This window comes from Orcinus orca, chromosome 16, assembly GCF_937001465.1.
Source record: "Orcinus orca chromosome 16, mOrcOrc1.1, whole genome shotgun sequence".
NCBI lineage: Eukaryota > Metazoa > Chordata > Mammalia > Artiodactyla > Delphinidae > Orcinus > Orcinus orca.
In genome coordinates this window covers 8,977,673-9,004,249 of record NC_064574.1, presented here as the reverse complement: position 1 = coordinate 9,004,249, position 26,577 = coordinate 8,977,673, and the positions used below count along the sequence as shown (strand labels likewise).

The window sequence follows — 26,577 nt, the reverse complement described above, 5'->3', positions numbered from 1 at the left end:
TGCTGAATACATCCGTTGGCCCAATAGAAACCATATCTCAAGTCATCCTGGCCCCAAGGACTCTCCAAATCTTGAAACTAGGACTTACCTTTTTCCAGAACAGTTTGCCCAGAGGCAGAGAGGTGGGGCCCCCCTTTTCCTTGGCACCTTCCTTTGCTGTTTCAGTGGATGTAGAATTCTTGGCAGCCCCTTGGGGCTCCTGGGGCGTAACATTGCCTTTGTCTGACTTGAGGTCGGCTGAAGTGGTGGGTGACTTTTCGGCACCCTGTAAGAGTTCAAAAAAATTAAAATGATCTCAGGATTTCAAAAGCAAAAGATCTCTTTTTTACAAATATGGACTGGGGTTATGCAAGTTAAGTGTCTTCTTCATAATTTTCTGTATTTTCCAAATATTCTACATGGATGTGGATTTGTGTTAAAATCTTGGAAAAAGATCAAGATATATTCCTTTTGCAGAAAAAAAATATATATAGAACCATTATGTAACATGTTCATGTAAGTAACGCATTAGGACTCAAAGTGATTGGAAGAGGCACTTGGCTGTTAGAATGTTAGGTCGTGTTGAGGACCCTGGTCTTCTTTCGACCATGGTCATGGCAGTAAATATAGTCTGAACATGCACCTCCAATACACACGTATTTGTTTACATGATAAAGATGTATTGTTTTACTAATCCAAATTTGAAATGAAAGATGGGTTCCAATAAATATACTTCAGAAGAGAAGTGCTGAAGTTTTCCTCTCACACTCTGCTTTAGAGATTACTATAGTGATCTATAGTCTACAAAGTTTACTCTATAAAGATCTGTAGATCTATAGTCTATAGAGTTTGTGTAAGGAACTCAGGGAAGAGGTTCGAGCTTGAACAGCATCCACAAGCCCCATTTCTTCACTTTCAGATGCAGCCTCCACATCTAAATTAGATGGGACTGGATGGATTGTCATTGATACAAAACTCCAAATGCTATTCACTCAGTCCCTATTCTCTTTCTCTCCCCCACCTTCTCTCCATGCCACCGTCCCCCATCTCTCCTCACTCCGAGCGGCCAGGCTGAGGTCCACTTCTGGGACATCTGATCTCTTCAGTGACTGGGCTGTTACTTCCATGCTCTGCCACCTCCTGACTCATGGGACAAAGGAAGAGTTAGGAGACTTACAGTCTCCATTTACCTCGACGTGAGTGAACATTGCATTAAAATTGTTAACACTGGGCTCACCTGACCTAACCTCGTCATCTTAAGCATCTTCATTTTAATGATCCTTGGTCCAGGGACTTGTGACACAACCCTTTAAATTCCCAGGGAGGTCAGATCTTTGACTACATTTTCTGAATAAAAGAAAAAAAAATGTGGCAGTAAAAACAGGGTGTGGAAAAATTCAGGACGTTTCAGAGTATTTTTGATGTTGGAAAGAGTCTTAGAGACCACCTAATCGAATGCCCGAATTTTCATGGATGGGGAAATTGAGGTCTACGATCTGCCCTACACTAACCAGGGCCACAGTCTGGTCTCAGATCCAGACTTCCGGCTCCTATCTGGTGCTCTTTCCACACTGCACATTGCCCCTCCAAAGGGAGTTCACAAATAATGTGAACTTTACTATCTGATGTAAGACAATATCTTCTGTGCTGACTTCTTTGATACTAAGAGGGAGTCATTTATTGAACAGATTCTATGTTCGAATCAGGAGCTACAGGGCCAATGTATAGAAATGACTTTTGTGATAGGTGATCCTGGAATAATCCCAGTTCCATTTAAAAATGTATAAAACCGCATAATGCTAGGGTTTAAAATAACCTCTGCCTTGTATCAACAGTGCAATCAAAATGGCTGAGCTCAGACGGTTCTGCATTTATGCATGTTCCAAATGGTCTCGGACACCTGGTGCTGTTTTAGCTCTAAATGGTAATTAAATTAACAAGCACTGGTTGAAGGGGAAGTGCCCTCCACCAACTAGCTTGCTTGCTTTTCCAGAAAACAGGAGGAAAGTATTATGATTTATTCATGTACTCATAAAAAATGCATCGACTGCCTTCTATGACCTGCGATGGGTACTGAGTGCTGGGGTTACATGTCCTCATAGAGAGAGAGACAGACACCAAACAAATAATTCCACAAATGTATGTAAAATTTCAACTATGATAAGTGCTGTGGGGTGGAGAGAAGGATTTGGTGCTAAAAAAAAAAAGGCTAAACTAGGGAATTAGATCCATCATGGCAATCAGGAAGGCTTGATAGAGAAAGGGATGCTGTGTCCTGACCTGAAGGGTGACTAGAAATTAGCTGCAGGAGGGAGGAGAAGCACACCAGGCACTGCGGACAGCGTGCTCTCAGCGCCCTCGGAAAACACCAGAGAGCCGTGATGGAAGCAGGAAGGAAAGGAGTGGCCACGCGTGGTCCCCAACATCAACTCCCCTTCTGCTTTCTTGGGAAAATCCCCACTTGCTCAAGGGATCCATGTTAGGGCAAGAATCTGGGGGTGGGGTGAGGCTGACCTCACTTCTATCTCTAAGAAAGGGTTCTTGTTGGCTTAAGTAAACCATCCGTTCTGCTCATGTCATTACAGTAGACGCTCCGTTGCTCCACACTGCTTTGATTTAAATTCTGCTGCTTTGCCTTCTATACTTAGAGATGCCGCGTTACCTAACCAGCTCCTGGATACTCCTGCGTATGTGCTCAGCTTACCCAGCCAAAGCCACGTGGGGGTTACCAAAAAAAGCTAGTTCTGGAGTTCTAGAATTCCAGACAGGACAGGTCTAGTTTGCTTAGCCCATCACACGCCTCTGGTTTGGCTGGTTTGACCCTTTCCTTTTGTTCCCCTCAGCCTCCTTTCTCTCTCAGCCTCTGGAAGAGGGACTAGGGTCCAAGGAGACAAGGCGCAGAGATGGCCAACTTTTAACTCTGATTTAATAGTAACAATAAAAGGTACCAGTGCCAGGCACTGTTTTAAGCAATTGAATGTTCTAACAACAGTCCTATGAGGAAGGAATTAATTGTTATGTCCATTTCATTGTTAGGGAAATTTTGGTCCCAGGTGGTTAAATAACTTGCCTGTGATTGCACCTATAAGGCGACAGAGTTGGCATCTGAATCCAGGGAGTCTGATACCCAAACCCAGACTCTGAATAGCTACTCTGTCTAACACTGCTTCCAACAGACCAAGGTCTCCCCACTCCATGTGCTGTTGTGCCCATCAGGGGATGGAACCGTCTACGCCATATGCATTCTCAACCACGGCAATCTTAACTCCACGTGGGGGAAAGTTGGGGGGTGAGATTGCCCTTGTTCTTGGGGCGGTGCGTTATGGGCAATTTTTAGATGTTTATATTGCCTATGGCCCTACTAAGGGCGACGGTACATCAACAGATAAACAGTGTAGCTGTTGTACTAAAATTCCATGGGGAGAAGGGCAATTAGGGAGAAAATATCTAAAGAAGCTTCATGGTGGGGGGGTGATAATGGGAAAAAGGTTAAGGAACACATCTATACTGATTGGTTTTGTTGGGAAATGGCCAGTTCTCTTTGCCCTGGGAAGATAACCTGAGATCTTCGAAAAACATGACAAGGACATGACTCTATCATATGTATAGTAATAAAATATAACGAATATATCTGTGTAACTGTTGAGTATGCATTTCTCTGGCCAGAGTATGAGTTCTGTGAAGGTAAGAGCTGTTATGTCTTAGTCACCATTACACTCCTACCACCCATCAGACCCAGTGTCTGGCTCAAAACAGGCATTAAATAAATAACAAATTAATTTTACGAGAGGGACCACAGAGAGCTACCCACATAGCACCCTGCCATGTCATGTTTCCGTCCACCCACCCCCTCCTTACAGGGCTGTGGAGTCACACACACCCATTAGTCATCCTTTCCCTGCCTACTCATCTCCTCGCTTCCCAGAGAAGTGCCCCAAATGGTGTTCTGCCAGCATCAACTGAATTCATACTCTTTGTCTCCATTACGGAGGAGACTACGAAAATTCTATCCATGTATTTTGGAGACAATCCCCTGAGTAGGGCTGCCAGATTTAGCAAATAACAGTGAGACTATAGGATATCCTGTTAAATCTGAATTTCAGATCAACAAAGAATAAGTTTTTTGCCTAAGGATGTCCCAAATATTGCCTGGGACATACTTAGATTTATACTCAAAAATTATTTGCTGTGTATCTGAAATTTGAATTTAACTGGGTACCTGTTATTTATCTGGCAACCCTACCCATGAAATTCTAATGTATTAGATTTGGAGACTGCATATCAGATGACCTTACCTTCTTCCACAAGAAGTTTTCATCATTTTCACATTTGAGGGTGGGGGAGGGGACGTGTTAGTAAGATGGAAACATTGTACCAAGAGCCAAAAAGCAATGAATGTGTGGCATAAGCTTATGAACCCTATGAGGTAGCTGCTAATATTTTAGCTGCCTTGCGGAGAGGGTGGGCATTGAGCAAACCTGAGTGGGGAGGGGAACATTTCTGGGCGTGGCAAAGACATTCTAAAACAATGTCCCGCTCTGTGTACATGTGTCATGTCCAACGTTTGCAGGTCGTGTGAAAAGGTTTTATTCTGAGGAACCGCATGTGATTAAGCCAAGAAAAAAAAAGTTCAGATTCAGCAAAGAAACGCTGACCCCTCGTTATTCATAATAATAAACGTATTTCATTGATTAATGTCAGCCTTTCCTCCTCTTTGAAACTAAGCAAATTCTTTTTATAGGAAGGAAAATTGACATTCAAAGAAATGAAAGGAGGAGTTAACCAGAATTGGTAACCACTGTATTTTTTTTTTAAGAGCAAAACTAGAAGATAACGTTTTACCCTTGAATTTGCTTGGACGTCTTTTTTCTGTCTTAGGTCACACTGAAATCAAGGAGGATGAGTAGCACACCTCCCACAATCATGCAACAAGGTTCACTGATGGACTCTGACTGGTCAATTTTAATGGCCCTGTTTTCCTATCTTTTTGGATGACAGAACAACCAATTGAGGAAAAGAAAAACACTGTCCTAGGCATGAAGGTAAAAGCCAATGAGATCTACCACACTGCTGTATAAATGAGAATTAAGAACATCTGGGAACTGTCCCCTTACTTTAACGTAAAAAAATAGACCGAATGTAACTCAAGGCAAAACCTTAGTCTGTGTTACAGTATCCCAGAAGGGGTCGTTTCTTCTCCATCGTCCCAGTGGTTTTAGAATCCTCTCCTACCCCAAACGTCAACTCAGTTGGCAGGATGTGAAGCCAACAATTCGGGGAAGCCCCAGGAATACTGAACTTGGGTGGTCCACTTGTGGGAGGGGAGAGATTCTGGAGGTACGAAATGAATGTCGTGATGAAATGCAGATCTGTGGGGGTCGGGGGAGGGGGAGTCATAGCGTCTTAAACTTTCAAGGCCCCCTACTCACCGAAGCACCGGTGGGAATTCAGCTAGATTCCTTTGTACCAGATCCATGACAGATTTCACTAGCAGTTACCAAATTGTCGCCCACATACAGTGGTACCACTTTTTAACGTTCCCTCCCCCATTGCAGTGTCTCTCATCCACCCCCTTGTCTCGCTACAGGACAAAATAACCCTGTATGGAAATCGAAGGGTGGCTTCATAACATAGTTTGTTTATGCAAATATAGATTCCGCCGGGAGAGCTTTCTACGGAGCTTTTATCTGCATACACAATCCTGGGACTATTACATCCAGCTGGGGAAGTTTTTCAAATAAGTTCATTCAACTTAGTGGAGAATGGTGGATATTTTAAACAAATTTACAAGCATGCTGGCCCAAGTCAGGGATCCTTTTAATTGATGGTTTCAGACAAATACTGGCATTTTCGTAGACATTAGAAGAGTGAAATCTCCGAAACTCACTTCTCTGTTGTCTTTACTTTCCAAGAACGTGGAGACAGAACTTGCTCTGCCTTCATTCATTGTTTTGTTCTGCCTGGGCTTCCATTTGGGCTCAGTATAAGTTTAGTTAATACAGGGAAGAGATGGAACGGACCACAGGAAGATAGAATTGTTATCTTGAGGTTAGAAGAGCATTTCCCAAAGTATAGCAAGCATACCATTGGTGGGATCAGAGATGGCCTCAGATTGTGCTATGATATTAAATAATATTAAAATCGTGAAAATACTTTTCCTTTTTCAATTCTCATCTTTCTAAGACCATTGGGGGAAAATCTCAGTCTGGTGCCGGTAGAGAAATCTTTAACATTTCCCTACTGCTGGCTAATTGCCTTTTCATAAAGCTAGAAATGGCAATAGATTCAGAGCTTAACACAAGCGAGACAGCTAGAATGTAATCTCTTTTTTTATTGCCCATATAATGGTACATTCCTCTTATGAAAAATGATCTGCTTTTCCAAGTGTGATGTAATACAAAGTTTCTTTTACAGATATCTTTAAATAGGAAGTGAGTCAATTTCAATATAAAAATATCAAGTAAATAGTGGTATATCTGCCAAAAACGATGAAGGTGGTATGCAAACATTCAACATTTGGGAAACACTAGGTTAGAAGAATAATCTCAGAACCCTGGTCCACACTAGGAAAGTAGTCTGAGATGTTTACAATTATGGGGACTTAAAATCTCTGAAATTTGATTCACATAGTACTTAATTCCCCTCTAATGATTTCTACCACCCAAGGCTCTGTCTTCACTGAAGTGGAGCAGGCTGGATACAGGATGGGCACATGTGTCATGTGGTGAAGACCAGGGTTCTTATTTTTCCTCCTATTTTAACAAGATACAGACCTTATGCCTAAAGAATTTTCTAAAGGCGAGTCCTAGCCTGGGGCTATGCAGATGCTTTTTCTTGGTGCCTTTAGCCTGGATCTCGGATGTCTTCTGCCCAGCTTGTCCATCACAGACACTTTCTGCTTTAGATGCCTTTTGGGCAACAGCAGTCACAGCTTAGAACTTTGTTTTTAAACAGAATGCATTCTTTTTCTGTTGTTTTTAAGCGCAGTAATCCACTTTGTCAATTAGCTGCCGGTATATCACCCCCATCTCCCAATCACAAGACATCATGTGAATGCTTATCTTTTTCAAACTCTCAAAGACGATTTGTTAAAGTGCAAATTCACAGTCTATTTCAGGTACATGTTGATTTTCAACACAGCAACCTATTTAAATGACCCAGATTAATGCAGCTCCATTTGCTAAAGACAATGACAAGATATTTAAGCTTTGTCTACAGGACATGTAATATCCAGGTGAAAAAAATTAAAAAATAAAAACGATAATGCAGTCCCTACCCGATGATTTTTAAAAATCTAAATGCTATTGTCACGTGAAACAGAAGAAAAAAATACCTGAAGACAAGCAATTTATTTTTGCATCCTGGAGTCAAGTACTGCCACTAAATGGCTTTCATTCTCAAACTGATCTCCTCTTTTGCGGTATTAGAAACTTCAGGGAAGCAGTATCACCCACAAAAATCTCAGCTGACTTCTAGATGGGCAGATCTCCTGGGCAAAAGATGTTTCTAGAGTGAGTCAGTCCACTGAGCCAAAGTGAAGGGAAATTGGAACTAAAATAGCCCAGCTACAACCATTCGGAATTGTTGACTCAAGTCACAAATGGCAGGGGATTTTGTGTGTGCAGCAGTGGAGTGTGCTAAAAATTGCCCAGGGCCAAATGAGAAGATGGACAAAAGTGTTGACATTTCAAAAGCATGAATCCAAGAACTTCAGTAGAAAAGATGTCAAGAAGGCAAGTATGAGAACCAGGTTGGTAGAAAGAGGTCTGTTTGTGGGCATCACGGACAACCTACATTCACAAAACCTGCTTTTGAGATCCAGTTCCATCAGCACTGAGCGCATAGCTCTCTGGGCAGGGCCATGAGATTTTACCACTAGGTACTTTCAGCTGGGACCACATTCTGGGTGGGGGAACAGCCTTGATGCCGTGAGCAGCTAAAGGGAGTGAGGGCATCAGGTCACTCGGGGAGCCACACAACACACCCACATACCCCACTGTTTATAGCCTATTGTGCTAACTCTGTGATTTCCAACAATGCAGGACACAGAACCCAAAGAGAAACATTTGGACCCAACCATTCATTGAACTTGACCCTAGCTGCCTTGTAGCAAATAAATAACCTTATGGGAAAATGCATGTAGATACCTCAGATATATCTTTTTTTCAATGGAAGAAGAAAATTCTAGAGGAACCAATCAGTACAATACAGATGTAATCCTGATGTTCAGTCTGTCCTGCTGTGATTATGGAAATAGGGATCACCTACATTTGAACAGAGCTCCAGGGTTTACCAGGCACTGTCACACCTTCATTCAGTCCTGGGGTTGGGGAGGCAGAATTTTTATTGCCCCAGTTTTACAGATGTGGAAATTTGGGTTCAGACAGGTTAGGATCACACAGCTATCAAGCAGCAGGACTGCGGCTCGAACACAGGTCTTCTGAGACAAATTCTAGGATCCTTTTCACAACTTGGCCCCTTCAAGTACGGGGAGCAGATATACTGGGTTGGCCAAGCCATTTGTTTGGTCCCAGTACCTTTCAAAGCGCTTTCAGTTATCAAAAGGAGGACACAAGACATTTATCTGTCACCAAGTTAAATTTCCCTCATGATTCCCGTGAAATTTAAACCACGTGTTCTACGAAAGGAAATCGGTTCTCTCAAGTGCAAAGGGAAAACATCTCTAGAAAGCAGTCATTCCAAACAAAATGTACTTTGAGGGGAACTGGCTGAATTTCTAGGATGACGGCGAAAAAGCACACACTCTCTAGGGCATCCTAACCCCTCTACTTGTTCCTTCATTTGGCAAGTGTCGACTGGTGACTATTTCATGCACCAAGCAACTGCCATTGCAGTGGAGACTAATTTTTTTCAAATTACATGAAAAACAAAGCAAGACATATTTTTTTAAAACCAAAATCTAGCAGCTCACATCTGCTTTAAATTGAGTCTCATGACTTTCGCATTTCCAGTGGCTAACTTTTACCATATTCCCTGGGTCTCTCTACACACAGCTAAAAAGACTAAGATGATATATAATAATGAGTATTCTGTTCTTATTCTGTATAAGAAATTGGTTTTTATGACATTATTTAGCCAGAATTGGCACATATTTCAAGCTTCCCACCAAAATTTTCATTAAAATACCATTAACGTAAGTGGAACATTTTAAAGACAATCTAACAGCACTATTAAATTGCTAAATATGTAGATATGTGTGTATGTATATCCCACGCACACAAAATTCCAAAAACAAAGACGCATACGTAAATCCAAATCCAATTCTACGCACAAACCCAAACCCAAACACACTTCAAATGACCTACCGTGTCTTCCAGATCTTTTTTTGTTTCAGCTTTGTTAGGCGAAACCTTAAAAGTTTGAGAAAAACCAAATGTTAAAAACCATAGCTCTGTAGGGTGTTTCTCTTTCTTTCTTTCTTTTTATTTTAGTTCCCCGACCAGGGACTGAACCTGGGCCCCGGCAGTGAAAGTACCAAGTCCTAACCACTGCACCACCAGAGAATTCCCTATTTCATATTTTTATTTAGGGTGGTCCACTTCACTCTACAAGTAAGGAATGTAATGAGAAGTCCTTTTAATTTAGTAGAAACCCATGGACTTCTGGGTAATACCTAAGTATACATAAGTTAACAAAATTAATATTTTATAATGAAATGCATCAGATCTTATACATTCACTAAGAGCTTGACCACATTCGAAACTGTCTCCTGGAATGGCTACACACTTTCCAACAAGTCCACCACTAAATCCAAACAAATGTACAAGCCTTTGGTGTTTGTGGCACATTCGGTTGACTTTTTCTGTTTTATCTTTTGAAGTTGGTCTTGGCCTTTGGGAATAGCCCAAACACTTGGAGATGTCTGTTTAATTATGCATTCACGCATTCAGCCCTTTTTTGAGTGTCTGGCAGGTGCCAAGCTGCGGGGTCTGAAGAGTCAGACAGGAGCAAGCAATGCAAGATGTGAGTCCCTGCCTCCACCCAGTCAAATGGGAGCTTTAGATGTAACAAGATAGTGATTTCTACAGTTTTATTTGCCATTTGAGTGGCAAAAATGCTTTGATAGGTCAGCAACTCAAGGAAGTATTTTCCAATTATTTTTATGATCAATGACCATAAGATATCCAATTGCAGTAGCGTTCTACTACCACATAGCTCATGTCGCATAGTTAATCTCACAGTTCGCAGCAACTAAAGACTCCTTCACTGAAAGCCAATTCCCTTACGAAGCACATCTTGTCCCTGTTCTCCAATGTCCCAGCTGCATCAAGCCGTTTAGAGCAGTAACATTCAAGTATGCATCATTCTTAGATCTAACAAAACTTTTGAGCAATAAAATTGAGGAATAGAATAGAAAAGGAGATGAAACTGCTTACCAGAGTTTTAAGGAAGCTCATGATGGAATTATTATTCTCTGTCTGGGGGTCCTCCTTTGCAATCTCCAGTTCTTCAGGGACCCCGGGGACAGAGCAACTCACAGTTGGGATTTCCTGTCCTTCTTTTCCCGTGCCGTCAGCTATGTCCTAGGAACAAGACAGAGTTTTCATGGTTGCAACTTGTTGAATGTGGACTCTCAAAGTAATATTTTTGCTTCGCGCCCCTGTCTCCCTTACCCCCTAATTCCAGCCATACTTCTTCTGCCCACGGGGGTGTAGAACAATCAGGAGCTTATGAGAGTCACTCTTCCTTCCCTGCCCCCTCTTTCTAACATAATCAGCATTTGCAGTTAGTTGGAGGGACATTGTTTGGAGCCAGAGGCTAACAAACGCAGCAGTGCACGTTGCATCCCAAACAAAAACCCTTTTCTCCCAATTCTGCACAGAGGTTATGTATGATGCCAATATTTTGTGGTCTTCCAGTTTAATCATGGAAGATGCCTCTATCTGATTTCCCACAATCCCCGCAGTGCTGAATTGTATCAACGGAAAAAAAAAGTACTGATGTTTTAAAATAATAATTCCGCTTTCAGGATCTGGGAGTTAACTGTGCGAAGGATGTGCTATTGGGACGGATTTTCCTCTCTAACTCACCCAGGAGGGTGGGATGCAGGCTGAATATCCTCCTTTTTTTCACGTTCACTCCCATGACCTTGGCCCAAGCCAGGTTACCTCAAACCCATTCATTCTTCAGCCTCGGGCTCAAGTTTACTTTCTCCACTGAAGTCTTTCTGGGCCACAGCACCCATGGAATCTACTCCCTTCTCTGAGTTTCTAGACCACCTTCTCCGGCACACTCATTTGGCACGTGGGTTACCCTAATGCCAAGGACTGGGCCAGAAGAACCTGCATTAAAAACGGGGTTATTGGGCTTCCCTGGTGGCGCAGTGGTTGAGAGTCCGCTTGCCGATGCAGGGGACATGGGTTCATGCCCCGGTCCGGGAAGATCCCACATGCTGCGGAGCGGCTGGGCCCGTGAGCCATGGCCTCTAAGCCCGTGCGTCCAGAGCCTGTGCTCTGCAACGGGAGAGGCCACAGCAGTGAGAGGCTCACGTACCACAAAAAAAAAAAAAAAAGAAGAAAAATTACATAAGTCAGGACTTCCCTGGTGGCGCAGTGGTTAAGAATCCACCTTCCAATGAAGGGGACATGGGTTTGAGCCCTAGTCCGGGAAGATCCCACATGCTGCAGAGCAACTAAACCCATGCGCCACAAGTACTGAGCCTGTGTGCCACAACTACTGAAGCCCACACGCCTAGAGCCCGTGCTCCACAGCAAGAGAAGCCACCGCAATGAGAAGCCCATGCACCACGACGAAGAGCAGCCCCTGCTTGCCGCAACTAGAGAAAGCCCACACACAGCAACGAAGACCCAATGTAGCCAAAAATAAATAAATGAATTAATTAATTTAAAAAATATTACACAAATCATCAAGCAGGTGTTTGGAACATGAGCCATTATGAAAGTGGTACCAGGACTAAATCTAATGGAGAGGTGCCCCACTTGGCCTGACGGAGCTATTGCCTAGGAAATAGTTATTTATTTCCAATCACTCATTTACTCACCTTCACTCAATAGCTTGCTGGGGGAATTCTGACCATGTACAAACTGTATCGAGGCAAAATGATATTAGCACGGGCTCTGAGGCCAGCCCGCCCAGACTCCACTCTCTGTTCCATCCTTCACACCAGTGCGATCCTGGGCCTGTTCCCTGACATCTGTGCCTGGGTTTGCTCATTTGTAAAAGGGGGATCAGTAGCACCTGCCTCTCAGAGTGGTCGGGCCGTAAATGGGATAATCCATCCACAGGATTTAGCATGGTGTGTAGCACATAGTAAACATGCAGTGAATGCTAGCTATTATTATCATTATCATTATTGTTACTGTCATAGTTTACGTTACTGAGCCTTGTTCTGAGCCCGGTGAGATTAACAAAAATGAATCAGACACGTTCCTCTCTTGAGATGCTTACAGTCTCACAGTGGATAAAGGCCAGCAGAGGGGGATAAGTACTCGGATAAAGAGATAAAAGAATTCCACTAGCCCACTTAGCCCTGCACAGCGTTTTCAACCAGTATTAATGCCCAGATGCCACCCGAACCAATTCGATCAGAATGTCTGGAGGTGGGGCTCAGGTGTCAATATTTTTAGAGCCCCTGGGTGATTCCAATGTGCACAAGGTTGAGAACAGCTGAAGTACAGGGACAAGAAAGGTGTGAAGATGAGGCGGCGTCTGCCCTCGGCCCTGGAGCCTGAGCTACAGGTCGACGTGCGGAGGTGGGGGAAGGATGGCGTGCTGAGGAATTTCAGACAGAGGAAAGGGCGTGAAAAACATGTAGAAAAGGATGAGGTGGGGATGGGGGTGGGGAGGGTTTCGGGGTAGATTGTTCAGGTCAACTGAGATACAGATAAACGCAAGGTGGTTAGAGAAGACCACCGTCAGTCACACTGAGCTTCCTCTCAATCTGCTGGGCAGCAGCTTATAGAGTAGGCGCTTTCTAGGTGGAAGGTTTCTGGGCTGGGGGTGGAGTATGGGGCAAAGAGCCCCGTAGCAGAAGAAGCAGTCGAGGAGCTTCCCTGGTGGCGCAGTGGTTGAGAGTCTGCCTGCCGATGCAGGGGAAACGGGTTCGTGCCCCGGTCCAGGAAGATCCCACATGCTGCGGAGCGGCTGGGCCCGTGAGCCATGGCCGTTGAGCCTGCGCGTCTGGAGCCTGTGCTCCGCAACGGGAGAGGCCACAACAGTGAGAGGCCCGCGTACCGCAAAATAAATAAATAAATAAAAAATAAAAAAAAATAAAAAAAAAAAGAACGTAAGACTCTGCTTCCAGGAAGAAGGAGGATATAGACTTTCCTTCATTCCTCCCAGTAAACACAGTGGAAAATCCTGGACATTATGTAGAAAACAAACACAAAAGGACTCCGAGTGGTGGAGAGGAGAAGGCAGGCCAGCTAGGTACCTCAACAACAAGATGGTGGTGAGTTCCCTGGGTTTTCCTTTTGCCGCAGATATCCTGGACTTGGAGTTGGAGAAGCCAATGACCAGGAAACACCGATGGGCAAACCCTCCCGAAACGCCTGCTCGAACCAAAGGGCCAGGAAAGGGCCAGTCTAGCATATGACAGAAAGCTTTTAGACAATAACTGTTCTCCACCAGCCAAACACCGTAGAAATGCAAATAAAAACCACAATGTAATATCACCTCACACCTGTCAAAATGGCTATCATCACATGAGAGATAACAATGTTGGCGAGGATGTGGGGAAAAGGACCCTCGTGCTTTGTTTGTGGGACCCTAAACTGCTGCAGCCACTATGGAAAACAGTGTGGGGTTCCTCAAAAAATTAAACATAGGCCTACTATATGATCCCACAATCCCATTTGTGGGAAAGAAAATGAAAGCAGAATCTTGAAGAGATGTCTCTACTCCCATGTTCATTGCAGCATTATTCACAATAGCCAAGATATGGAAACAACAAGTGTGTCTGTCTACAGATAAATGGATAAAGAAGACTGTATATAATATATATTATTCAGCCGTGAAAAAAGAAGATAATCCTGCCATTTGTGACAACATGAATGGACCTTGAGGGCATTATGCTGAGATAAATGTCAGAGAAAGACAAATACTGTATGATATCACTTATATGTGAAATTTTAAAAAGCTGAACTCATAGAAATAGAGAATGGAAAAGTGATTGCCAGTGGCTGGGGGGTGGGAGAAATGGGGAGATGTCGGTCAAAGGGTACCAACTTCCAGTTATTAGATGAATAAGTTCTGGGGAATCTAATATACAGCATGGTGACTATAATTTACAATACTGTATTATATACTTGAAAGTTTCTAAGAGAGTAGATCTTAAATGTCCTCATCACAAGAAAAGAGATGGAAATCATATGAGGTGATGGAGTTGTTAACTAACCCTACTGTGGTAATCATTTTGCAGTATATACGTGTATCAAATCATCAAGTTGTACACTTTAAACTTACACAAAAATTATATTTCAGTTACATGTCAATAAAGTTAGAAAATAATACCATTTATACTTGTACCAAAAATGAAATACAAAATATGTACAGGACTTATATGCAGAAAACTATACAATACTGATGAAAGGAATTAAAGAACATATAAACAGAGAGACATACAGTGTTCATGAACTGGAAGACTCAACACAATAAAGGTGTCAATCCTCCCAAGGTGATATACAGGTTTAATGCAATTCCTATCAAAATCCCAGCAAGATGTTTTGTAGAGATAGATGAGATTATTCTAAAATTTGTAAGTCAAAGGAATTAGAATATCTAAAGCAATTTTGAAAAAAAAGAATTAAGTGGGAAGAAGCAGGCTTCCTGATTTCAAGCCTTGTTATTTAGCTATAGTAAGCAAGGCTGTGTGGTACTGGTGGGTAGAAGCATAGACACATAGTTGACTGGGCCAGAAGAGAGAACCCAGAAATAGACCCACACAAAATGTGCCCAACTGATTTTTGACAAAGGTGCAAAAGCAATTCAATAGAGGAAAGATCATCTTTTCAATAAAAGGTGCTGGAACAATTTGACATGCACGGGAGGGGAAAAAAAAAAAAAAGAACTTCAATCTAAGCTTTATACCTTATACAAAAATTAACTCAAAATGGACCAAGGACTTAAATACAAAATGTAAAGTATAAAACTTTCAGGGGAATTCCCTGGTAGTCCAGTGGTTAGGACCCTGTGCTTCCACTGCAGGGCGCACGGGTTCAATCCCTGGTCAGGGAACTAAGATCTCACATGCTGTGCAGCAAGGTCAAAAAACAAACAAACAAAAAACAAAACAAAACAAAACAAAACCTTTTAGAAGAAAATAAGAGAAAATTTCTGGGATCTATGGCAAAGAGTTCTTAGACTTGACATCAAAAGCATCATCCATAAAAGGAAAAAATGATAAACTGGTCTTCATCCAAATTAAAAGATTTTGCTTTGTGAAAGATCCTATTTAAAAAAATGGAAAAAATGGGACTTCCCTGGTGGCGTAGTGGTTAAGACTCCGCACTCCCAGTCCAGGGGGCCCGGGTTCAATCCCTGGTCAGGGAACTAGATCCCACATGCTGCAACCAAGAGTTTGCATACCACAATTAAGGAGCCCGCGTGCCACAACTAAGAACCAGTGCAACCAAATAAATAAATACCTTTTTTTTAATGGAAAAAAAGCTAGAAAGGAGGAGAAAGTATTTGCAAACCACTTATCTGACAAAGGACTAGAATCTAGAATAAATAAAGAATTCTCGAAGCTCAACAGTAAAACAAACAAAAAATTCAAGCAATCCAATTAGAGAATGGCAAAGACATGAAGAGACATTTCACTGGACAAAAGATATAGATGGCGGGCTCCCCTGGTGGCGCAGTTGAGAGTCCGCCTGCCGATGAAGGGGACACGGGTTCTTGCCCCGGTCCGGGAAGATCCCACATGCCGCGGAGCGGCTGGGCCCGTGAGCCATGGCCGCTGAGCCTGCGCATCCGGAGCCTGTGCTCCGCAACAGGAGAGGCCACAGCAGTGAGAGGCCCGCGTACCGCAAAAAAAAAAAAAAAAAAAAAAAAAGATATAGATGGCAAATAAGCAAACGAAAGATGTTCAATTTCATTAGCCATTAGGGAAATGCAAAGTAAAACTACAATAAGATGTCACCACACACCTATCAGAACGGGTAAAGTGCAAAATAGTGACAGTTTCAAATTCTGGCAAGGATGCAGAACAACTAGATCACTCATACTCTGCTGACGGGAATGCAGAACGGTACAGCCAATCGGGAAAAGTTTAGCAGTTTCTTAAAAAACTGAATATGCAACTCCAACATAACCTAGCAATTACACTCCTGGCTTTTTTTCCCCCAGAGAAATGAAGACTGACATTCACACAAAACCCCATACATTAACGTTTATAAAAACTTTATTGTAACGGCTGAAAACTGGAAATGACCAAATGTTTTTCAATGGCCCTCATATTTTACTGATTGAAGTATATACTATTTCAGTCCTGAGGCAGGGCTGAAATTTTGGCATTATCAACTAAAATTTAAAAAAGAGGGGCTTCCCTGGTGGCGCAGTGGTTGAGAGTCCGCCTGCCGATGAAGGGGACGCGGGTTCGTGCCCCGGCCCGGGAAGATCCCACCTGCCGCGGAGCGGCTGGGCCCGTGAGCCATGGCCGTTGAGCCTGCGCGTCCGGGGCCTGTGCTCCGCAACGGGAGAGGCCACAACAGTGAGAGGCCCGCGTACTGCAAAAAAAAAAAAAAAAGAAAAGAAAAAGAATATATTCTTTTACCAAGCGATTCCACTCCTAAGGGTTGGTTTTAAACCTCAATTCACATAAGTGTGAAATAACAAATACACGAGCTTATTCACTACAATGAGGTCATGGCAAATGTCTGGAAACCTGCCAAATGTCATTAATAAGGTCCTGGCTAAATAAATCATGGTACATCCATTCATTGGAAAACTATGCAAGTGTTACAAATGAGGAAGCTGTACAGATATAGAAAGTAGTGTTAACTGGGAAAAAAAAGCATGGGATAGAACAGAGTGTATATTATATTACCATTTGCTTAAAAAAGAAGGAATTTGAATTTATACTTATCTTTTGCTTAATATATGCTCAAGAAAGACTCATTTAAAAATACAAACAGTGATTCTCTATTACGGGTGGCATTGGTAGAAAAGTATACTGTTTCATAATTTCTTATTTTGAGCCATGTGAATGTATTATCTATTAAAAATTAAAACAAAATGTGGGCAACTAATTCCAAATTTTAAAAAACATCCAGAGGGCCACACTCAACGCAGTTTGGAAGACGATCCAGCCCAAGGCCACCAGTTTGTGGCCTATGCCTTAAATATTGGGTTATTTGTAGGAGCTTTGTCCTTAACTACAAATACGTCTGTGCTATTCTCATGAGGCCTGCAGATCATTCTCAGCAAACAGAAATTTTAGATAGAAACATAGGCGTTCTCCAGGAAATATCTGGAAACTTCTTTTTAAGCAAACAGGTGTCCATGGTATCAGCTTGTGTTTCATCCATATGGAAGAGGCCTGTATTTTTTTCCTTTCTGTTGGCTTCCAAGGGCAAACAGATAGGAACACTAGTTAAGTGATCACAATTTGTCATGTTGAAAAATTGTGCTGCCTCATCCTAATTTGATTGCCTATAATAAAACGCATATGGAACTTCTGGTACCTTCCTTCCACTGTAAATTGTCAATTGGCTTTCGTCTTTCTCTAAGCAAGGTCTGCATTGTCCAAGTGAAAATACAAGTGAAGGCAGGACGATCAAGGCTAAAAAAAGCTTTGTCTGGAACTATTTGTGATGAATGTCTACCTCATCTAGATGTCCCCACCGATTGTGCATAACGGTTTCATTTTGAATCTTTGTACCGAGAAATCAGTGTCTAACAGGCAGTTTAACACAGGAAGATTTGTCTAAAAAAATGTTGACTGGTACAGAAACCCATTACTCTTTTCCATCTGTTGGAAATTCGATCCACAGGCTGTCTGGGATTAAAGGGAGGAGCTATGTTTCCTCTCCCACTTGGTTGCCCCAGCGGCACAAAGGGCATCATCTGCTCAGCAACAATGTTCTCTAGACATACATCACGTCTTTACTTTTTTTCTTCTGGGAGCACATCACCTGCATACACCCATTGTCGGACTGGGGATGAAAAATGGGATTTGGTTAATTCTTAAAAATAAAAATTTATCCTCCAATTTCCATAGAAGGGGAAGCAAATTACTGAAACAAGCAGGAAGGAACTCTAAGAACAAAGTCTACCAATAATATTTAACGGAACGTCAACATTTCCGAAAGAGTTGGGCTTTTTTTGTTTTAAACTTTGTTTTACTACAAAGCCCAAAACCACCGAAGGAAGGTCTACCCCTGTAGCTAATTTTGTATTTTTATTTTTTCCCACTATAGCTTCCCAATGCACATCAACGGATAAAAATGCACTCACATCTTTTAAGCAAAAATTAGGAAAGAACGCAAGTAGCACAACCTTAAGAAGTGCCAATTACGAAAGGGCTTTGAAAACTGCCACCCACGACAAAATTCCTCTTTCCAAAATACACATGAGCTATACGTGTTAAAAATCAGTGTTATTTCTGAGCAGGAAATTGCCACACAAGCTCTGGACTGCACAGTTCCGGAATTACCGTGAGCGAAAATAACCTGTTAAACCGCTTGTTACTACTGCAGTTTCTAATACAGTTCAGGATGCTGCAAGCTTCATAGCGCTATCTAGTGGAGGAATCAGGAAATTACCTAGATTGTAGTATTTTCCTTATACTTAGGCAGTACTCAGTGCTTACTTGCTCTGTTTCTAAAAAAGAGAAAATCTAGATGAGCAAAGAGTAAAAATATAACATGCACCCATTATCCCATTACAGAAAATAACTACTACTAACAATCCGCAATTTTTCTTTCCACACCCCTGTTTGGGTGGAAGGATGAATATGTGTGGGCAGGCAAGGCAAATATGATTTTTACCCAAAAGGGACCTTTCTGTATATACTATTTTGAAAGTTGCTTTTTCCTTTTTTTTTTTTTTTTTTTGGCCACACCACGTGGCATGTGGAACTTCCCCAACCAGGGATGAAACCCACACCCTCTGCAGTGGAAGCACAGAGTCTTAACCACTGGACCACCAGGGAAGTCCAGAACCTGCTTTTCTTATTTAACATTATGTTATAACCGTCTTCACATGTCAATACTTCTATTTCTATGTCATCTTTGTTATGATGTCCAGTGTAAGGGTGTACCACAATCAGTACAAAAACCCTGCAATTAGATCTTTTAAATCTTCCCAACTTTTCTCTTACAGACAATGCCAGACTTAAAAAAAAAAAAGCTTGTGGATAAAATGTTGCCCATTCTCTCAATAAATTCCTAGATGTCAAATTGCCTTTTCAAACCTTCTTAAGGCTTTAAAATTGTGTACTGCCAAAGTGCCACGGTTGAAATAAACTTCCTAGTGATGCAGGTAGTTAAGAAATTATCAGACACTTCAGAGGGCAATAAAAAGAACATAAAAATATTGAAACGTGAGATCCAGATTTTCATATTGTCTTCTGGCATGTTTTCTAACTGGGGAATCTGCATGACACAGATCTAAAAATGCTCCACTTACCTATTTTTCCCTCCTCTTTTTGGGAGGAGAGAGAGGCAACTGTTCATTTTAGCTGCTTATGCTAATTGAATCAAGCGAGGTTGGACCAATTATCCAGTATGATGCTCTTTATTATAAATCATAAGATCACCACCTGTTTTAATACTCTGTAGACATAACCTCAGGATGTTAAAAACTCATATTCTATCTTGGTGGCAGAAGCATAACATAGCACCTTGACATGGTAGAGCCTCATTAGCCCATGATATTGACGGATGCAGAGATGTTTTAGTTAAAAGATTAAATAAACCAGTTGTTCATTGTAGTCATAGGTGGAGAGTGGAAAGAAATCTATCAGAGAAAGCAATTCACACTTTCTTCCTATAAATAAGGGTTTTCCATTTTCTGTCTCAGTAACTCCTCTGCTTGAGGGGTAAGTGAATTCGTCAACTTGATTTCCAATGGCAAGTGAAATGTGGGTCGAGGATTAAGCAATATAATGTTCTTTCCTTGCTTCTGTTTTTGGCAACAGTAATTACTTTGAGGATATTCCTAAGAACACATAAGTTGGCACACTTTTTTTTTAAAATTTATTTATTTTTGGTTGCATTGGGTCTTCCTTGCTGCGCAGTGTGCGGGCTTCTCACTGCGGTGGCTTCTAGTTGTGGCACGCGGGCTCAGTAGTTGTGGCGCACAGGCCTAGTTGCTCCACGGCATGTGGGATCCTCCCGGACCAGGGCTCAAACCCATGTCCCCTGCATTGGCAGGCGGATTCTTAACAACTGCGCCACCAGGGAAGCCCTGGCACACTCTTAAATAGAGTCCATTATGTATGATATAAAATTGAAAAATACATTTACTGTGGGCAAAGGGTGGGTGGAGAGTGATTCCCACTTCACATCAGGCAAAAAAAGAATCTGTGGTAGATTCTTCTGTTCTATGATCAGTTCCAACATGTGCAACCTCCAGACTGATAATGACAATTTACATTTATTAGAGAAAAAAATATCCAACATCAAAAAAAACCACTTCAAAATACAAAAGCAAATAACCCACAGTCTAGAACGAGTTTGTCATCTGTTTAACAAACACTTCCCAGGAGTGAGAAAACTGTTTTGAATGCTGCCAAAATTAAGCTGCAGATTTTCTAAGAATGGTTTGGCCTTATGCAGAAAAAAGAAAAGTCACATCCTTTTTCCTGAAGTTTTACATTAGACCAAATCCTTCCTGACCCTACCCCCTACCCAATCCTAATTACCAGCCCCTTCTCTTCTCTGCTTTCTCAAAACTCTGTTTATTTCATTTGTAACCCTTTTAATACACTGGAACTCTTTGTGTATTTATTTTCGTGTTTATTGCTGGTCTTTCCACTAGAATGAAAGCTCCCATGAGGTACATCATTCTATCCATCCTAAAATCATTCCTGGCCCAAAGCAAGCACTCAGATGTTTGTTGAATGAATAAATTAAAGTATCAATGCCTCCCATTTACTGTTCAACACCTGCCGACAAACTGACTCTTGGGCTGGATTTATAGTTTATTAGCCAGATGGTCACCTAAATTGCTTCAAATTGCCTTATGTGCTACGAAGGATGCAAAGTGGTCTCTGATGGAATTACTCTCAACTCTACCACAAGAAAATAACAGTGCAAGTGTTATAGTGAAGGACAACTCACACGCTGTACTCTCAGGAACCAACAGGGAGGGGTGGGGACTTGGGTGAACTGGGGAGTGAATGCCCCATCTCGAGGGGCAGTCACAACTGACATCCCACCTGGGAATATAGGATGAAACTTCCCATTTTCCAGAAATTTCTGAAATACGGAATTCTATTGAAATCTCATAATTTAAAACTATTGTGAACTTTGTCAATTTCAAAATGTTATCAATTAATTAAAATATTATTTAAGACACTGTGTAGGTCAAATAAAACCCATCTGTGGCATGATGCATCCTACAAGAGCCCATTTTCCAACTTTGGTCTACATGCGTAGCTCAGCATTTCCTAGAAGAACTATTCCTTGGAAGATGCAACTGTTCTATGGATAATTAAGTCTGAGAAGCAGTTAAAGTGAAGCAGGTGTGCTTCTGCTGCAGGACTTTTCAGAGGCTTTAGTAGGCTGGCATCACTGTGAATCTTCAGGAGAGTATAAAGCAAGTACTATTTTCCGAAGCTATTGACGGTGGCACCCTATTTCTAGGCTGATCTCACTGGACTGATGAGTCCACAGAATGTCAGTTTGGGAAATACTAGCTTCAGGAGTTTTAAAAAGATATGTTTCCAAAGGTTCTAAACGTTCCCTCTTTTTAAACTCACAGGCACAGTGACTAAGCCTGTAGGTGACAAATTCCAGCTCTGCTGCTTTCTAGCCACTTTATCTTATGCAAGTTACTGCACTCCTCTGTGAGTCAGTAAATGCTCAATAAATCAGGACTGTTATTATAACCTTGGAAGGAGAGAATCAGACTGGATAATGCCAAAGGGAGAGTAAACTCAAAATTTATTTTGCAAATTCACTGCAAAACACAATTCACTTGATACTCAACCGTGATGATTAACACCCTAACATGTTAAAGGCTGAATGAAAAATACCAAATAAATAGTAGAGATTCATGATTCTACATAGTTTATCTATGAGAAAACATCTATAGCGTACATATATTTCGAAATCATTTTTATTTAAAGTTGTGTTAGGCAGAGGTGATAATGAGATTGCAATAATATATTCTAACATTCTTTGAAAAATTGTAACATGATGTGTACGTACCACCTTCATCCTTGTCAAGTTCATCTAACGAACATTACTGCCTGCCAGGGTGTGCCAGGCAGGGTGCACTGGGGACACCCAGTTGCATAAGAAACAGTCACATCCCTCAAGATCACTGTCTCCCTATGTGAAAAGGGTGATGGTGGTAGAAAAGAGTTTTTCAAACTTCAGATTGTGACTACGGGTGGACTGGAACACAATTTAATGGATCAAAACCAGCATTAAAACCATCAAATGAAATAGACTGGAAAGAATAGGAAATACCAGCCTGTGTTACGTGCGGTAAGAATACTACTATTTGGTGAATTCTTTGTTTCATGTACATGCACATGTATCACATCAAGATGTAAAATCTATTTCTTACTGTGGATCATAGTCAAGTTAAAGAGCTATTTATTGGGCTTCCTTGGTGGCGCAGTGGTTGAGAGTCCGCCTGCCGATGCAGGGGACGCAGGTTCGTGCCCTGGTCTGGGAAGATCCCACATGCCGCGGAGTGGCTGGGCCCGTGAGCCGTGGCCGCTGAGCCTGCACGTCCGGAGCCTGTGCTCCGCAACGGGAGAGGCCACAACAGCGAGAGGCCCGCGTACCGCAAAAAAAAAAAAGAGCTATTTATTTAAATAAATTACCATAGGGGGATACTGTAGTAGCTTTTAGCAGCTCCATCCACTTAATGTTTTTCTCACATAAAGTTGGATAGAAAATAATATATCTGGTTTCTACCTGTGACATATCTTCTTTGCGGGCAGAGCCTGCTTTCTACTGAAGAAATTTTCCAACCCCCCCATTGTACCTCCACCCAGATATGTGACTTCGTTTCACCAATGAGTAAATTTTAGGAAACTCCTATTTTATTTGATAGAACATTATGACTCTATACACCACTTGGAACTATGGCAACCTTCTTAAAACCACAAAGCCAATATTTTACAATAACTATAAATGGAGTATAACCTTTAAAAATTGTGAATCACTATCTTGTACACCCAAAACTTATATAATATTGTACATCAACTAAACCACAAAAAAAAAAAAGAAAGAAAAAGAAAAACCACAAGGGATCAAGCCTGTGAACCAAGCCAATACACAGAGGGCACTGAAGACTGATGCATTCTGGGGCTGTGAAGATGCTGAACCAGACTAAACAACCCACTTCTCGAATTCTTATTATGTACAAGAAATAGTACATTTCCTTTCATTAACGAAGCCACTACTGATTGAGTTTTTTTTTTTCTTTACTTGCAACCAAAGGTACCATAGATGATATACTATCCAAACTCCATCATACTGGAAGACCATTTGCTCTATTTCATTATTCTTTATTTCTAAGTTTCTGACAATTTAGAAAATATACTATTTCATTTAGCATTATTATTACTGACTGCCCATGTCATCTCTGTCCTTGCAATAGCGTCTAGGGCAGGCAGTATCTTCCTCTTGTGAATGAAAACACAAGGTTTTGAAATGAGTGAGTGTAACAGGCTTTGGTCACTGCCAGATCTTGATTCCAGTTCTGCCACTAATTTAGCTGTGTGGCCTTGAGCCAGTAACTTAACTTCTCTGAGCCCTGGCTTCCTCATTTGTTAAATGGCAATAAAAATATCTACCTTGCTGTGTTGTTATAAGAATCAAAGCCATTAAGGTGTGACAAATGCTTACTACACAGCCAAGGAATAACCAATTATTAAAAACTGGGGCAATTGTTATTATTTGACTCTACCACACGGCTAGTAAGTGGTAAAATCTGAACTCATTCCTGTGTCAATCAGGCTCCTAACACTTGCACCTCTGCTACAGTAAATGTTTCACATCAAATGTTTCTTAGTGCTAATTTATAAAGTTCATAAAAATTATAGCGTTATAGCTGAAAACCTTGCTTACTCCATAACCTGTATAATTTAAGACAGGTTTTCCCTCTTTACTGACAAACACTTTTGGGTGGATAGTTCTACCTGTTGAAATGTCATGGCCTTCTGGCCAGAGGTAAACAGGATGAAATAAAAAACACACCTTGTAATTCACTTGGCCTTCAAATGCTGGAATGAGGGGATTTTTTTTCTTTTTGATTTGAGATTAACTTGATATTTCCAATATTGCATGTACTAAAATTTTTAAAAGCACTTCCTCACATCATTATTTAATTTTTCATAGTTGCAACGTTATTGCAGTTTCAAATAATTGGTAAAAACATAATATTGAGCATGAGAAGTATGGGCTTTGGAGATGGACACGTATTCTTTTTTAGCTGTGTAACTTGGAGTGAGTGACTTGATTTCTCTAAAGCTTTGATTTCTTCATCTGTAAAATGGTAAAGATACAAAAATTCCCTTGTAAGTTTTGATGTTTCAGTGAGATGATTCCTTCAAAGTGATTTTATCACAGAATTTCACTTAACATATAGAATACCAAAAAAAAAAGAAAAGAAACACTAGAGGGATTCACGTCATCAGAAACCAGCCAGGAGTGGGGATATCTGGTCAGCTTCGTGGAGAACTTGGCACTTGAAGGTGAAGTAGATTTCTGATAAACAGAGAGAGAAGGAGATACAGGTAGAGAAAATCCTGGGGAGCAGATGGCATCTGCTTGAATGTCAGACAAAGAAAACGGGGCTTGCGGGTATGGGGCTTGCAGGTATGGGTATAGAATAAATTCTGTTATTTCTAAAAATAATTTTACAACTCCGGCATCTTTTTTTTAACCCAAATTAGGACTTATGCCTTTGGTTATGTAGCTTTCAAATTAGATTCAGTTGTGCTATCTCTGCAGGTTTTGGTTGAAGACTATGGAGGGGAAGGGTAAAAAGACTAAAATGCGAAGTAAGAGGGAGAAAAACCGTGATACTGATAATATTTCTCAAAATGCAATAGCTCTGTGTTAAGTACTTTACATGACTTATTTAATTTTCAAAAGTGTGAATAATGTGAAAATGTGCTTGATATTATTATTATCCCCATTTTACAGATGAAGAAACTGAGGCTCAGAGTGGTTAAGTAACTTGCCCAAGGTCACACAGCCAGTAGGTGACAGACACAGAGTTGAAACCTAGGCTACTTGACTTCAATGCTTATGTTCTAATTCACTACTTTATACCATGTAGAAAAGGACTGTAGAGATCTTGGTTCTTTCATTCCAGTTCTACCACTAAAGAGCAGTGGTAGGATGGAGTTGCCAGTAACTGAGATGAGAAGCCTGTGGATTAAACAAGTGGGTATGTTGTCGGTGGTGGTGGTGTTGAGTGTGAATGAAGAGTTCAGTTTTGGACCTATCGAGGTCCAGATGTCCAGCAAACATTCAAACAGCGGTGTAGAAATCCAAGCAGACAGGTACCAGAGGCAGCTAGATACTCAAGTCTGGACTTCGGGGGTAGATCTAGGCTAGAGACATCAATCTGGGACTTGTCAGCAGATGGCTATATTTAATCCTTGGGACTGGGGGAGATCTCCAAGGAAGGAAGGAAGTGTAGTTAAAGACGAAGACATCCAAGAACTGAACGATGGGGACTCCGATGTTTAGAGGGTAAGACTCAGCACGAGAGATTAAGGAAGAGCAGCCAGGGAGGTGGGGAGCCTGCAAACCAAGTGAGGATGCTGCTTCAAGAAGGAAGGGATGGTGGGCTGTGGCAGGTGTGACCCGCAAGTAGGGTAGGATAAGGATGGAGATGTACTCAGTTTGGCAGCTGAGGTGAGGGGGGAGGTGTGACATCGTGGCAGCTTTGACAAGAGCAGGTTTTATGGAGGACAAAGCCTGAATGGCATGTGTTCAAGAGAGAAAAGAAGAGGAGGAAGCAAAACACTGAGTACTTCTCTAAAAATCCATAGCCTGAATGAATTTCAGGATCAATGCACTTATCACAACCTCCCTTAAAAATGTGTGTCTCGGGACTTCCCTGGTGGCACAGTGGTTAAGAATCCGCTTGCCGATGCAGGGGACACGGGTTCGAGCCCTGGTCTGGGAAGATCCCACATGCCGCGGAGCAACTAAGCCCGTGCGCCACAACTACTGATCCTGAGCACTAGAGCCCACGAGCCACAACTACTGAGGCCGAGAGCCACAACTACTGAAGCCCACGCGCCTAGAGCCCGTGCTCCACAACAAGAGAAGCCACCACAATGAGAAGGCCGCGCGCTGCAACGAAGAGTAGCCCCCGCTTGCTGCAACCAGAGAAAGCCTGCGCGCAGCAACTAAGACCCAACACAGCCCAAAATAAAATAAACAAATTAATTAATTAATTTAAAAAAAGAGT

At 41.7% G+C, this 26,577-nt stretch overlaps 1 protein-coding gene across 1 annotated transcript in view; it reads right to left on the bottom strand.

Annotated features, from left to right (window-relative positions):
- The window catches only part of BCAS1 (brain enriched myelin associated protein 1), a 115,262-nt gene that overhangs the window by 45,692 nt on the left and 42,993 nt on the right, over window positions 1-26,577 (bottom strand). The window contains exons 6-9 of the mRNA XM_049700048.1: window positions 10,377-10,523; window positions 9,306-9,350; window positions 6,753-6,887; window positions 89-265 (exon numbers count right to left, since the gene is read on the bottom strand). Of these exons, the coding sequence (XP_049556005.1) occupies window positions 89-265; window positions 6,753-6,887; window positions 9,306-9,350; window positions 10,377-10,523 (504 nt within the window). The remainder of the gene's footprint in view (window positions 1-88; window positions 266-6,752; window positions 6,888-9,305; window positions 9,351-10,376; window positions 10,524-26,577) is intronic.